At 38.1% G+C, this 15,772-nt stretch overlaps 1 protein-coding gene across 5 annotated transcripts in view; it reads left to right on the top strand.

The window, feature by feature from the left end:
* The window catches only part of TBC1D30 (TBC1 domain family member 30), a 91,624-nt gene that overhangs the window by 49,522 nt on the left and 26,330 nt on the right, over positions 1-15,772 (top strand). For 4 of the 5 annotated variants that reach the window (XM_067564094.1, XM_067564095.1, XM_067564098.1 and 1 more), the window contains 6 exons: positions 78-139; positions 577-642; positions 4,152-4,277; positions 7,501-7,686; positions 10,401-10,569; positions 12,003-12,171. In XM_067564094.1, coding sequence (XP_067420195.1) covers positions 78-139; positions 577-642; positions 4,152-4,277; positions 7,501-7,686; positions 10,401-10,569; positions 12,003-12,171 — 778 coding nt within the window. The remainder of the gene's footprint in view (positions 1-77; positions 140-576; positions 643-4,151; positions 4,278-7,500; positions 7,687-10,400; positions 10,570-12,002; positions 12,172-15,772) is intronic. The other variant, XM_067564096.1, reaches the window with a different exon arrangement.

The following is a 15,772-nucleotide window of genomic DNA, read 5'->3' as shown; positions in this document are numbered from 1 at the left end:
TTAATTTTTTCCTATTCTAAAAAATGATCATTATTTTGGTTTGTCTTTTTTCCCTTTTGTTTTACTATTGTCTATAGGGGTTGATACAAAGTTGAAGTTCACTCTTGAACCTTCGTTAGGTCAAAATGGTTTTCAGCAGGTAACTTCATTTATTCTCACTTGTTTTTAAAAGACTGAAATTTCCTTTTCAGTCTTCTTGTGTTACTTGAAATATTCATTGCTTTGTTATCTTAATGAGGGTATAATTAGTTGCCACTACATAAAGGTTTGTTCCAAATAACATTTGGAAATTGGAATGCGTTTTCTTTGACATTTCAGAATTCTCGTAATGTCAGAGTCTTATATTTTCTGTTATATACATAAATTATTAGTCTTATAAGATTATATTTTGTCTTTCATTAGGGTTCATTGCATTAGCTTTAGGCACTGGTCCATCTTATGACTAAGCATTTAATTTCTTAAACATGGAAAATACATTAAAATGAATGTTTGTTAAGTACAGTATTGCACATATTCCCATATTTCTGAATTAAACTAATCCCATATGTTTCTTGTGCTGGGTGTTTTTGCTTTTAGTGGTATGATGCTCTCAAAGCAGTGGCCAGACTGCCAACAGGAATACCAAAGGAGTGGAGAAGGAAGGTAGGTAGCTCTGTACACTTCACAAGATAATGGCGGTCACACATGGTTTAGAGATGGTATGAATTTGGGAGTCTTAGGTTTTGTATGCACTGGGGATTTTTCCTGGTTCACAGCTATCAATGACCAGCCACTGGTGGAGCTGTCCTGTTGCACAGACAGGCAAAGCTGCTATTTACACTAGTGGTATTGCTTGTGCTTGAAACTCAGGTTATCTGTACCACCAGATTTTGGCTTTTAACACTTCACTCTGCCTATCCCAAGGGTTTGCACTGATGAATCTTTCCAGTAGCTGAACATCTATGCCTGAAATCAGGGCAAATCTCCAGGGTAGACAGGCCTTCAAATTTATGAAATTGAAGTTGGTAACTTCTGTCACCAAGGCATAGTGCTGGCAAGAATCTCCGCATAAACATTTGGTCAGGGAAAGGCAGAGTGCTTGAATAATAGGGGAGCTGAGGGTAAGTAATGGTGTGCATTAGAGATTGCCATTAATGTGAAACAGCACTGGGTTAGTGCTGTAAAAATGGTTCCACTGGGAATTACATTGAGATCACTAAATTCACCTTACTGCTTGCTTAGATAAGATTTAAAGTCATCTCCCCAAAAGTTAAAACCTTGTGCATTAGTCTTTTGAAGAGACATATTCTGGCTTCAGTTTCATTCAAGCAACCCTACAAAAGGACTAAAGCATTCTCTCTGTGTGTGTGAGTGTGAGTGTGTGTGTGAGTGTGTGTGTGAGAGAGAGAGAGAGAGAGAGAGAAAGTAAGATATATATATGGTTTAATATAATTTTTGTGTGTTGGGATCTTTCTCCTTTTTGACTTTCTGTTGAAGTATTATTTATGCAGAATATTACCATGACACTCATTTAACTATAAATTCCTATATTAAATCCAAAGGCTAAATTTTATTTATACAATTACTCTAAATATGCCTAAAAAGCCTAAATAATAATTTACTGAAGCCAAACAGTAACAAAACATTTATATGCATTTGACCAAGATACTTACAAACAAGCTAACCCCAGTGGTGCTAAGACCTATATTGGTTGACTCCAGTGTGGTGAGGCAAGTATTAGCAATAAACCTTTTAGGAGTTTACTTTTTTATACCCTTTAACAAACAAATGATGTCACCACAAATTATCAGACCTTTGTTAAGGTTGTATGAAGTAGTTTCTTATATAGCAAAATATTTACTGCACTTGATGCCCAGTTAACTCTGTTTTATTTCTATTATTTCATCCCAAACCTTAGACTGGTATTTCAAAGGGTCACTACAAGTTTAACACGGCAACTCTTCTTTCTCATGATCTTATTTTTTTGGTCACATGCTTTGGGCCTGTTGGTCATGCTAATATTCTAACTTGGCTTAAAACCATAGTTCACCTAGGTCTGATATGGATGTATAGTCCCATGCTCCTTGTCCCTTCAACCCAAATCATTTCCTCTTTCAGATTAAGGAGAGAATAAAATAAACAATCATGGGGTATCTTTTCCCCTAATTGTTTTAATCTGTAATCTAAATAGATCACATTAGAGACTTTCAGTTGACATTTTCTTCCCTATAATGAAGTCTTTCTTCCTCCTCCCCTCTAATAACCCATTTGCTCTTGCTCCATCACTTGTTCTGTGAAGCTCTGCAAAGAGTGACACAAGGTACAGACTCTTTTTCCTCCCACTCAGCAAGACCATACTATGCTGTTGCTCATGCATTCATTGTTTTGCTAGCCGGAGGAGCAGCAGTGTGAAACTGGCATTGCCTTCTCCACACTCCTTTCACATTTCTGCTGAAGGAGGGGGAAGCATTCTGTGCTGCAGCAGCCCAAGTGAAAGATCCTTCTCAACTGCTAGCGGGTAGGCAGGGCAAATGTTCAACTTTCTCCAGCACGGCTGGAGGACAGTGTCCTTGCTGATCCTTTTGTACAGGACACTTTTCCTCTTGGCCTAGCGAAAATGGAGAATGAAATCAGCTAGCATTCCTGGAGTTTCTTTTTACTGTCTCACTACTAGCAAATGCTATGTGGAGGTGCAGCAACAGCAGCAAAAGTATATTCCTCTGCAAAAGAGGTTTCAGCAAGCTGGATTTAAATCCCTACTGTATTTGAATAGTTAAGTGTTTATTACTATGGTAAGTGTGGAAATCACTTTTCTCACTTAAAATATGTAGATCAGCCCCTCCTTCCCTTTCACCATTTCTTCCACCTTCCTGCAAAGCAATTCTTTGTCATTATTAACCATTACTATATTGTGGCTTACCACCCTGCCTTGAATATGGGTAAAATTATACACCAATGTTCTTCACTAAATTGGTGTCTCAGCCTGTTAATATCTGACAAAATGTCTGTTCAGAATGGGAGTTCAAAAATTATTCAGCAAATAGGCTCTGAAACTGCATAGTACCTGTGGGCTATTCTGATGTGTATCACCATTTTAAGCACTGTTTTTATTTACCCAGTGTGGATGTAGAAATCTCCCTTTTAAAGACAGGCCGTCCAGTTATCATTTAGAGAAAATAACATTCCCCACAATATCTCTATCTCTAAGGTTCCTTGTATCTTTGTTTAAAGTCCAGCATTTCTTTACAGAATCCAATATTTTCTGCCTGACTTCATAGGCTGTATACTGGTCTAGAGTCACAGATGTGTCTCAGAGCATGCTATATATATATGTGGTCTCTATGCTTGAAACCAGGCTAATGTTTTAATACATCTGGATGCCAACAGTTCATGAAGCCATCTTGTCACAGTAGCTTAGTATAACTGAATAATTCTTTGGGTTCAACTCTGAAGTTCCTACTCTGGGCCAGATCACCTGCTCCTTTGTATTAAACAACAACAACAGAAACACACACACACACACACCCCAACTCCCCGAAGAGAGCTAGCGGGGAGAGAAATTCTACAAGGTTTCTCTTGCAAGGTTTCCAGCAGATCATTCCATCGTGAAGTTTGTGGAATGGGCAATCTGGGGCTGTGTTATCTTTTCAATAGATTCCCTGTTGATTACAAGTGGTGGAAGGGATGATGTGAGGAGTACACCTGGTCCTACCTCTGCATGTCTTGCAGATCAGACTCTCCCTTACATTTGGATTCCTGACCCCTATGTCTGTGGGGATAATTCTGTGAAGATAACTAGCACCGCCAGTTCTTCTCATGCATGGAAGACATTCACATGGAGGATCTGCAGGAAATGACTGGAGCCTTGGTTTTTATTTACACAAAGCTCCCCTAGAAGTCAGTAGGAATTCTACCTGAGTAATAACTTCAGGACTGGGCCCTCTATTTGCATTTTAGAAAGCTGGGGTATCACATTTATTATATAAAAGTAGTTTTAAAACAAAAGACTTATATTCTTCTTGTTCTTCTTCTGCATTTGAGTCCAAAGGAAAATCACATCTGGCTAGAACTGGTGAGATTCATAGAATTACATACCAGTATGTATAAACTGCTCTTATTTTAAAATAGGAATGGAATAATGTGGTTTATTATCATGTTGTATATATCTTTAGGTTTGGCTGACCCTAGCAGATCACTACTTACATAGTATTGCAATTGACTGGGATAAAACTATGCGCTTCACTTTCAATGACAGAAGTAATCCTGATGACGACTCCATGGGTATTCAGATTGTAAAGGTAATTGACATTTCGGCTGATATATTTGTGCACTTAAATTATTTTTCCCCTCTGGAAAATAAATAATTGGGGTTTTTTGGGAGGTGTTGAATTTGTTTAATTTTCTGCTACTGCAGACCTGAAAGTTACTTATCCTTGGTCTATTAGCCAGGTATTATTGTTCCTCTGGGCATTCTTGCATATTAATTTGGTTGAAATTCATGAAAATAATTTGTTTAAGTGCTGTTGCTATTGGTAGAAAATTCTTTTTGCCTGATTTCCACCTTCAGTGTGTCTGTTTTTCAAAGAGACATATTGGAGAGAGAGGTTAATGAAAGGCACATCTTGCTTTGATCAGGAATGCTATCTGATTTGTACTGCTCAGTTTGTCCCCTCCCAACACACAGATTTCCTCCCAAGGGGCCAACTCTCTATGGGGATCTCTTTGTGGAGGTTGTCATATATAGTCCAAATTGGAGGGCCCATTTGCTGCTTCCTCCATCTAGCAGAAATGATCACATCACTATGTCTAGGGGAATTCTGTACCATTGTGTGCATGCAGAATTCCTGTCCCCCACAGATTTCTTTGCTTCCCTGCAGAAAAATGACTTTCTGATGGGGAAGCAAAGGGAAACCACAACAGCAGTCATACACCCCTCCCCAGCACAGTGCGTGTGTCGTTTTGGGCAGCTGGCAGTGAGCCTGACCCCCTGCAGAGTCTCATTGCCCAGCTTCCAGAACCCCCCAACAAGCCCCTGTGCAACCACTTCCTCCTGCACACAGTACCCCCATTGAACCACCTGCACCCATATTGTCCCACACACAACTTTCTCACCCCACAGTGGATTGCCCCACACTAAGCCCCTCCACACATGGATCCTCCTGGGTTGAGCCTGCCTGCCCACACGTGGTGTACCTGGCATGGAGCGGCAGGCCCAGCCCTTGTGTCAGGGTTGGGTGCAGCCTAACCACTGAGTTCTTGTCCCGGACAGGGGCCTGCAGGGTGATCTCCCACCTTCATGCAGCCAGTGACCTGTGCGCCCCACTGCCATGCAGAATTTATTGACAAATTTATTGACAAATAACATTTATTGACAAATAAAATTTGCAAAATTTTAAAATATTGTGTGCAGAACCTTTTTTTTTTGGGTGCAGAATTTTTAATTGTTTAGCGCAGAATTCCCTCAGGAGTAACATTACCTGCCCCAAAACCTTGAGATCTCCAGACATGTCTTGGGCAGAATTCCTGCACCTTTACAACTCAGTCCCTTAGAGGTGTCCTGCCTCTGGTCCTGTGCTGCTTTGGCAGCAATTAGGATAGCACGTGGGAAAGACAGTATGGCCTGGGGCTGGATAATATATTTACCCAAAGTCTGTGAAACTGGCTGAGAGACAGCCTCTCTGGTCCACCCAGTCTCCAGTCCTTCCCCAGTTCATATCTCTGTGAAGAGGCCTGAGGGGAATGGTGCCAGGGAGGCAGTTGAGTCCTCTCTCCCACTTGGGGGGAGTGGGAGAGGACCAGCTGTCATAGAGTAACCCATCTTTTCCTTCAGTAAATTGCATTTTTCTACATTCTCTTAATTGTACACTGTATTTCCAGTTATGTGACGTTTACACCCCAGAGATTTTAGTTGTGTTTGTGAAGAAACCTTCTGTACTTCCTAGAGGTGATATAGTATTGTGATGTGTAAAGTGATGTTTGCTTGCTTGAGGATCACACTTGCTGAATTAATAATGGTCTAGTTTTTTGGTGGACTTTGTATTCTACAAAAAAATATTTGCTGGTACCCAAGCGTGTTGTAATGTAATAAATTGACCATATTGTCATTTAGCCTATAGTAATGAAATACCCTTCACTCTGTGTGTGTTTCAGTTATTTTTGTCATTTCATTTTAAATTAAGAGCCAATTTTGGGAAAAGAATAGCATAATTCAAATTATGTTTTACATAGCTCTAGTGTCTTGCAGCTTAGTCTGTTTTACATTGATCATTTCATGAAAAGAATATCTTCTAAGTTCCATCTTTGCTTTAGCACCAGTACACCTAAGTGATGATGCTTCTGTTTCTGAATAATTGCTTGAAAAACACTACCCAGACTTGGTAACTCTAAATTATAGATATTGCCTGTACAATAGCTAATTAAAAATTAAAAGTACTGTACACGTTTTTACCTTTCATTCACAAAGGAGTTACAGCCTCCAGAACAATGTGTTTCTTGCTGGCATAAAAAAATCAAGAGTCTGGCAATATTTTTGCAATCTGATGCAAATAATTCCTATTTTCTCTTTGCATGTCAAAATAGTGTTGTCTTTATTCATTTGCTAACACAAAGTGCAGTTACAAAGAATGCACTGTTGATATCTAGAACACCAGTAGGTTGCTCAAGCACAGTATTTAAAAAAATGTCTTTAGAAAATAGTATGTATAACAGATTAAATTTATATTCAGCTCTAGAATTGAACTTGAAATTGCAGCTGCTAATGTTAATGTTAGTTGCCTACAGCCATCCACGCTAGTAGAATGTTCCATATTTTACAACAACAAATCACAATATTCCATTGACTAAAATTCACATTGTAATTCTTTCCCCAGGCACAGAAGTGTTTGAAAACAGGAGATATGTAATATTTCTCTTTTGGGCTTCTGGTTAAGATATGGGAACAACTTTCTTTTAACATTTTTTTCAGGATTTTATAGTTTTTCAGAAGTAAACAGCACTTTACAACTGAGAACATTTTAAAAATAATTTTGCAGCTATTTATGTTTTATCTCTTTGAAGATAGCTTATAATCTTATTGATATTTCAGTCTGATACCAACCTCTCTTTGGTAATTTATTTTTCTAGGACAGTTTCAGATGCACCATCTGGTTTACAGAGTGGTCTTCTTTATGCCCAATTTTCCTGCTCTGTTGACTGGGAACAAGGAGATCAAGTGAGCTGGTGGCTCAGCTCCTTCTAGAACTCAGGGATTTCATAGAATCATAGAAGATTAGGGTTGGAAGGGACTTCAGGAGGCCATCTAGTCCAATGCCCTGCTTAAATCAGGACCAACCGGCTTTCCTGGATTCAAGCCCTTTGCTAAAACTACGTCATTTCTTCAATAAGCTAAACATTTTAAAATAAAAAGTAAACTCTTCAAACAGAGGGAACATAATTTTGTGTGTGTGCACATTTGGCAGGATATGGGAGACATGAAGTGGGGAGTGGAATAGGAGACTATCTCAAATATCTTTCCTGTTTTAGGATCTTCACCGAACTGGCTGCAGTTCTTACTGTGGCCAGGAGGCAGAGCAGGACCGAGTTGTGTTGAAACGAGTTCTGCTAGCTTATGCTAGATGGAACAAATCAGTTGGATATTGCCAAGGCTTTAATATATTAGCTGCACTCATCTTAGAAGTAATGGAAGGCAATGAAGGGGATGCCTTGAAAGTGAGTAAAACTTCATGCTGTGTTTCTAGCCCTTGTGATAGTGAGGATTACCTTTAAAAGTGAGCATAGTGGAAACAGCGCATAAGTTTGCAGACAGCCTGAAACAACAGCTCACAGAGAATTGATCCATATCAGTGGGTCATTACTCTTTTTGAACTCAAAGATGGCAGTTTAAATGCCATCCCTGTTAACATTTCTCTGATGACCATTCTCACAAAAATATCCAGATAATGGGTAAAATCCTGGCTAAGGGTACATTTTAACTGATGGTAGCAAATTTGCCACTGTCAGATCAATCTATCTGGATCGATTGAGCAGTCAGTGAAGACCCGCTCAATCAATCCGGAAGTCAACTTGTTAAAAACACCCCCTCAAGTGGCGCAGCACAGTGAAGACTCCGCACACAACGGAAGTTAAGAAGTCGATGGGAATTACATAAGCTACTCTGTGTAGCTTGCGTAACTCCCGTCGACTGCCGCCAAATTTTAAGGTAAGTGTAGACCAGGCCTAAAATTGGCAGTAAATGTCAAAATTCCCATTGACTTCAGTGGAGCCAGAATTTCATCCAATCCCACACTGCCCCCAAAGTTCCAACTGCCCTTTTCCAAGCAGCCAAATCCTTCAGCTTTTCTTGATAACTTCTGTGATGCATTTGTGTGTTGTCAGTCCAAAAATCTGCAGCATTTTGAAACAAAGTGTGAGACCAGTGTGAAGTAAGTGAAATTTAATATCATAATAAATGGCCTGGGGGCTGCAGTACTGAGTGCATTATTCATTTTCATGTTTAATTTTTTTGAGCCCTTCCATTTTAATTTAAAGCTGCTGCTGCTAGATTTCCAGAATGCCATTAAATCCTGGCCACTGAATGGAGGCCTGGCTTGCGACAAAGCACGAGGCCCAAGATTTGCCGGTGTTATGCATGAGCTTCCTAAAGTATAGCTTGTTCATGTAAATGAGGAGTTTACCATAGGGGTTGAATTGTTAAAAAAAGATCATGACTTTCAGAGATACTGAAATGTTTATCTTGCTCTAGATATTATTATATATATTTGTCTTAGAAACTGTGGGCAGAATTATAGCTTTCGGAGGCAAAGTCCAACACAAATCAAACACATGTGATTCCTCTAGTTTAAAAAAAATATGAAAGAGATTTTATAAAAACATTAAACAACAAATTGGCATGGGGAAGAAATTACAAAATCAAACACCAGTGAGAAATATCACAATTGCTTCAAAATATACCACAGGATCTATTGTACACTAATAAAGTACATCACTATTTTAAAAAATTCCTCTCCTGAACACTTTAGATGTCCATGAAGTAGGCAGAACTGAATATTTAAATCTTATAAAAAGCTTTGTTTTCTTTTTTGCTCTCTATTTCATGTCCAGAGTATTTGAAATAATATCCATTATGAAAAAGGAAATAGAACCCATAGTGCATGGGCTTTGTTAAATATAGTGTTTTACAATTGAAGTGATAAGAAATTAGCAGAACTGCAAGGATATTTATTACAGCTCTAGATTAGATTACTTTGTTCCAAAGGTTTGGGAACAGGATAAAGAAATAAGGCACAATTTTTTTCACAAGGGGTGAAAAAGTCCTAATGCTAACAGAAGAGACTGATAAATGTATCTTGAGAAATATAGGATTCTTTATTATATTGCGAAGAAAGAGTAGAGGTAGTTCTGAGAATAATGTAGACAAAAATAGTTCATTGCTGCAAAATAAATGAGTCATGCTTATTTGCATATAACACTTTTATCTTCTAATTCTAAGAAATCTATAGAAATGAAAAAATTTCTAATAAATGCTTGAAAAGTCACAGGCAGGGGAAGACAGTCATTCAGTGCAAAAACTTCTTGTAAGTATGTTGCAAGGAAAGGTGGTGATATGAGTCCTTTAAATACTTGCATATAGCAATTTCTATTGAGATTTTAGCAATCATTTGTCTCATTTTACAATTCCTAAATATTTCACTGTATTCAGTTGGTGAATTGTTGTCAATATACTTGCCTTCTTTTTATAATTAAAACATTTTTGAGCTGTGCATTGTTATATTGCTCAACTTATTACCTTGTATAAATGACAAGATATAATGCAATGTACAATAACAGATCACACCAGCTAAAATGCATGAAGAGTGCTTTCTAAAAAGCAGTATCACATATGTTGCCAGTAATTTAGATGCTGACTGGATAGCAAGTCTTCCATTTGTGACTTTTAAACAGCACAGATTTAATGGATATAAGAATTTCCTAAATAATTCAGAACATCTTACGAGCACATATAATAATAGAAATATAAAAATTGTATTTGATTAACAGAATAATACTTACATTATTGTGTGGTGTGGCTTCCATTAGACTGATTTCAGTCTTTTACATCCTGTTATTTTTTGAAGTTATTCAGACTCCTCCATTAGCAGTGCAAGCTGCTGTGAAACACTTAGGACCCAGTCCTGCATGTGCTCTGCATCTGGAATGTCTACAGATGATTAAAGTGATGTTGCCTTTCATTTTAAAATATTGAATTAAACACCAGACAGCTAAGGCACACATCTTGCAATGGTATCTAAGCTATAGCTCAGTGGAATAGAACATTTTAGTATAGTTTATATTTTAAAGTAAGTTTTTGCTATTCTTTGAAGATCATTTGTTCTCTCCATATCAATTTTAAATGATTGACTGATATTTTTCTAATATTCTTACAGATCATGATTTACCTAATTGATAAAGTACTGCCTGATAGCTATTTTGTCAATAATCTTCGTGCATTGTCTGTGGATATGGCTGTTTTCCGAGATCTTTTGAGAATGAAACTTCCTGAACTATCCCAGCACTTGGATACGCTTCAGAGATCTGCAAACAGGGAAAGTAGAGGTGGGTTCAACAAAAATGGTGCTGAATTATTGTTCTTGTTTGTTTCATTGAGCATCAGTTTTAAAAACACATTGATTTAAATATGTATATATTGTAGCTTTGAGAACAGTAGATTTTTTAAAAATTATCTAAGGATACAGTTGACCTTTTACTAATTGACTGACATAGTTAACGTGACAGGAGATAGTTCTTACACTGGTGACCGTATCTTAAACCTACAACTCTCTCAAATGAAGCAAATGAGGAGATACTTTAGCCCCATAAGTAGCTGTGAACAGAATTGGGTTGACACAGCCATAAATTATGTGGGTGACAATACAACATAGCACGGTGCAGAGTTATCTGCCTAATTGAATGGCCTTCAATGTCTTCTTCAGTTTCTTGGTGGAATCTATATTTGAATTATGTTATTCTGTGGGAAGACTGATTCCATGGCAGTGGGTCATGATGGCTGGTTGTTATTTTTCTGGTTAGATGCCTGGTAACATGTGGGTGCAAAATGTCCTTGAAACTGAGAGCTGATCTTTGTTATCTGAAAACATCTCTGTACTCTGAGCTCCAAGGCAACACTCCTCATAACTTTTTTTTCTTAAGACCTAGTTTTTGTTGTTCTACAATCAAATGGACCTTGAGTTCCAAACCTGAAGATTATGAAGGTTCCTGTAAAGAATGAGTCTTTTATGAGATAGTCTTTTGATAGGCTGCTTGAGTAGTATAAAAACCGATAAACAAAAAGCCTTTAAAGTTCATGTTTGCTGGCTTGGTGATCAAGTATTTTTGAGGATGATGTGGAGCATCACTGACCTCTTATGTATCAGTCCACACCAGCAGAATTCATGAAACATGCTCCAAGCACAAGAAAGTGAAACTTTAGAATTCCAAACTGAAGGATTAAATCCTTCATGAAATTGCTAACCAACCAAAAGGAAAATCAAATACATTACAGCTGTGTGTGCTAAGACGGGACATTAGGATTTTAATACAATAGACAGTTCTTAAAAGAACCACTCCCCATAGAGCAAGTAGGAGATTTTCTTGGGCACTTGTCATTAACTTCTGCAGAATTTAAGCTTTAATTTAAAAAAAAAAAAAAAAAAAAAAGCTAGCTGTGATGATTGCAGGGTTAAAAAATAACCCCTTCCAAATATGAAGTGAATATTAACTAAGCAACGCTACCTTCCAGACATCTCCAGCACCTCTTCTGCTCAGTTTTCCTAAGCTGCAACAGAATGGCTCGCCATGTCACTTTTCACTGCTGTTATTCAGAATCTTATGGGACAGCCCCAGACTGGGAAAACTCTGAGCAACACCAAGAGGCACTGGACTTATTGTCAGTCTTCAGAATGCAGCACTGCATCAGTTCACACATTATACAGTAATTTTGTAGAATTATGCACTGTGAGTGACTTGCTATATTATTTTTTCCATTTTAGGAGGCTATGAACCCCCACTTACAAATGTCTTCACAATGCAGTGGTTCCTGACCCTCTTTGCTACATGCCTTCCTAATCATACAGTGTTAAAGATCTGGGATTCAGTATTCTTTGAAGGTTCTGAAGTTATACTGAGAGTAGCACTGGCTATTTGGGCAAAGTTAGGAGAGTAAGTGATTTTTCTTTCTTTCTGTGCAATGCATGCAACGTATATGGTTTTAATAAATGATATTTTTCTGAAATACAAATTCCAAATATAAAGAAGACATGGCATTGCAGGAAACTATTATTTTTAACATAGATGTATGAAGTGGCAATATAGCATTGTAAGGAACCATCTGGCAATGGCAGAAAGAAGAGTGGATGACGTTATTGTTCTTCACCCTATCAATTTCTATAGTTAATTACATGTCATGTATAATGTCTATGTTAAAATGTTGGGCCTGATCCTGTAAGCCTTCTGTATGTAGAATTGTTGGTGAAATCAATGGGAAATCAATATGCTCCTTGTCTGCACCTGATGAAAGAAACATTTGATTCACAGGCCATAGGACTTCCCTGAATTAATTCTTCTTTGAATTACAGCATATTTTTAGAAAAAACATCCAATCTTGATTTAAAAATGTCCAGTTATAGAGAATCCATCACAATCCTTGGTAAATTGTTCCAGTGGCTAATTACCCTCACTGTTAAAATTTGTGCTTATTTCTAGGAAGAAACAAATGTTGTTAATATATAGTTACCCTAATGCTCTGCTCAATACAGTCTCAATCTGTTCCTCTGCACAATGTAACTGTGTGAATGGTGTTAACAGACAAGATTTCTGGAAACTATCTGTGGAAGCAATTGCTTCAAAGAACATTTTTAACCGAGATTTTATTAAGGATAATGTGTAGGTGCTGAGAAATCTGCAACATGCAAGCTGTCTCATTTGGTAAGGGACAGGCATTGAATACAAATCTAGGGTTTTTTAAAAAGGATACTTGGAATGATTTTTTGGAATGATTGCTTTTGTCACTGTCAATATTTACATTCCGAACAGAGGGCCACGACCCTTTGGAGTCAATGAGAATTTTGTCACTGACTTCATTGGGAAATGTGAGCAGGAACAGGGCAAGCATCTACTAGAGTCAGCGGGAAAACTCTCTCTTGGATTCAGCAGCTGTATCCAGTCTTTTTCTCTGACACCCAGCAACACCGACCTTCCTAGCAACAAACCTTTCCCTTGAGTATAAAATTCAATTATGAAAAATATTGACACAGTTTGTATGCAGCAATATCCCCAGAGGTTTTCTAAATTTGCAAAATCAAGTACCACTTAAAACTTCAGCACCACAGGCAGATGCTTTTACCGGATATTTGGTTTTATATATTGCATGTTTAATCTGAAAAATATTTCTCCCACTTTTTTTTTTTTTTTTTTGGTGACTGGTTAGCTAAGACCTCTACTTACTCAGGCTTTGTTCATGAATTGAGCTGTTTGCATTCAGAGTAAACTAGACATAGCATTATTATTATTTTTGCATTATGTTAACTACAAACAATAGGCCTAATCCCATAGGGTCTCTGTGCACAGATCTCGCACTTCACCTGGAATTCTAGAGCCCTCAGTCGGAATCAGAGCCCCATCTTGCTAGGTATTATACAAACACAGAATAAAGGAAGTTCTCTGGTGTGAAGAGTTTACCATACAATCTAAATAAGACGAGACTTACAAAGTGGAAATAACAAACAATTAGAAAAAATGGCAGCAGGAGATTGAGGGAAACCTTAATATGAACATCATTTACATAGGCCAAATAAATAAGATAAACATCAGAAATCATACAGGACATCTTTGTAGCCATTGTTAGCTGGCAACATGATAGAAGTAGGTCATGATGATGGACTTGAAAGAGAGGATGGGGTCTTACGGACTAGATTGGGGAGGGTATTCCAAACATAAGGGGCAGCATGGAACAAAGCTCAGTGGTGCTTGAGAGAGAAGCAGCCAAATGGGCAAGAGTTGCTGGCTAAGTAGGAGTAGGAAGGATTGGAAGGATAAGACAGAAGCGCTAATAAGCAAGGAGGAGGTATGTTGTGAAAGGCCTTACAGGTAAGGACCAGAAGCTCGTATATAATTTGCTGGAGGAGGAACCAGCGAAGGACTCAAAGACAGAAGTGATGTAGTCAGAATGATGGACTGATAAAATGATATGAACGGCAACATTTTGAACGGATATAAGGAAAATGAAGTGGGTGTCATGAAGGCCCAAGGAGGCAATGCAGTTTGTTGAGGCGGGAGGTGATGAGGACTTGGATGAGTTCTCATTGGGTAGACAGAGAGACGGAGGAACAAATAGCAATATTTTGGCATGGCCTGGATATTAAGTTTCAATTGCCAGCCAGGAAGAGATGTCAGAGTGGCAGGCTGCAATGCAGGACTGAAAATCAGGTAGTTAAAAGGCAGATTTGAGAGTCATCAGCACAGATGTGGTAGTAGAAGCTGTTTGAGAAAATGAGGTTGCCTAAAGAAGAGGTGTAGAAGGAGAAGAGGAGTGGGCTAAGGACAGAATTCTGTAAGATTTCCATAGAAATAGATAGTAAAGTGACCAGAGATGTAAGAGGAGAATCAGAAAAGGATAGAGTCACAGAAGCCAAATGACAAATTTCAAGGAGATTCTGAGTAACCATGTGAAAAACAGCCAAGAGGTGAAAGAAGGTGAGGTTCTGAGATTTGGCTGAGAAGGGATTGTTAGTGATTTTTATTTCAGTTTCAGTAGCATGTAGAGAGAGGAAATTAGATTGTAAGGGATCAGGGATGGAGTTGGAGGAGAGGAACTTGAAGCAATGATTGTAGATAGCACATTCAATGAATCTAGAGGTGAAGGAGTGGAAAAGAGATGGGGTGTTAGTCTCCCCCATTCTAAGAAAAAACATCTCCTTCTTCAACTATCACACACGTGTTATGAGGGGAAGGAACTTGATGAGAGCGAGAGGTTAAGGAGAAAAGGATGGTATGGAGAGTGGGGAAAGGAATATTATGAGGCGGGAGGGAGGGGTGAATGGGTTGACTGGAACAGATGAAGGGTTAGAGGAGGAAGGGAGGCAAGAAACCTTAGTGTCACTAACAAGGGAGGAGGATAAAACACATGCAGTTTTACCCTGAAGAGGAGAAATTTTTTTCCCTTCACATGAGGTAGGTTTTATCTGTATGACGATTTTTAATAGATTACCATTCTCAGTATACGATAGTCCCTATTCTATTTTTGGTGTTATCTTTGACAGTTTTAGCCCACCTCTGCAATCTAGTTTGAAATAATCCTTCACAAATGAATTTCTTTTGAGATAATGCACAGAATCATTTTGTTCTGCTTTTGTCTAAAATGAATTAATTTGTGAATGCGTAGGACTTCTGCCCAAAGCTCTGTCATGGATTGCCAACATTGATGCTTCCCACCAGAAGTATACTTATGTAGTTAGCTCATGGTTGTAGTTATTATAAGAAGAATTGGTTAATCCTCACAACAACACTTTAAGATAGGCAGGAGATGTCTTATCCCCATTTTATAGATTGAGAAACTGAAGTAAGTGAAATGATTTTTCCCCAAGAGCCTAATCAGGTTTCCAGTCTTGTATTTAATCCCCTAAACTATAACTGTGTCTCTCTCTTTGAGATTTTTTCATTTGCTAGTAGTATTAACAGCAAAAGAAATATATGTGATTAAAAGTGGGGTAAAGTCAGCCTCTTGCATTGAAGTCTTCAGGAGCTCACTGAGGTGCTTTTTTTG

Source organism: Emydura macquarii, unplaced genomic scaffold (genome assembly GCF_026122565.2).
Source record: "Emydura macquarii macquarii isolate MOO-44397 ecotype Brisbane River unplaced genomic scaffold, CSIRO-AGI_Emac_v2 contig_2636, whole genome shotgun sequence".
NCBI lineage: Eukaryota > Metazoa > Chordata > Testudines > Chelidae > Emydura > Emydura macquarii.
This window is presented reverse-complemented; position numbering and strand designations above follow the sequence as displayed.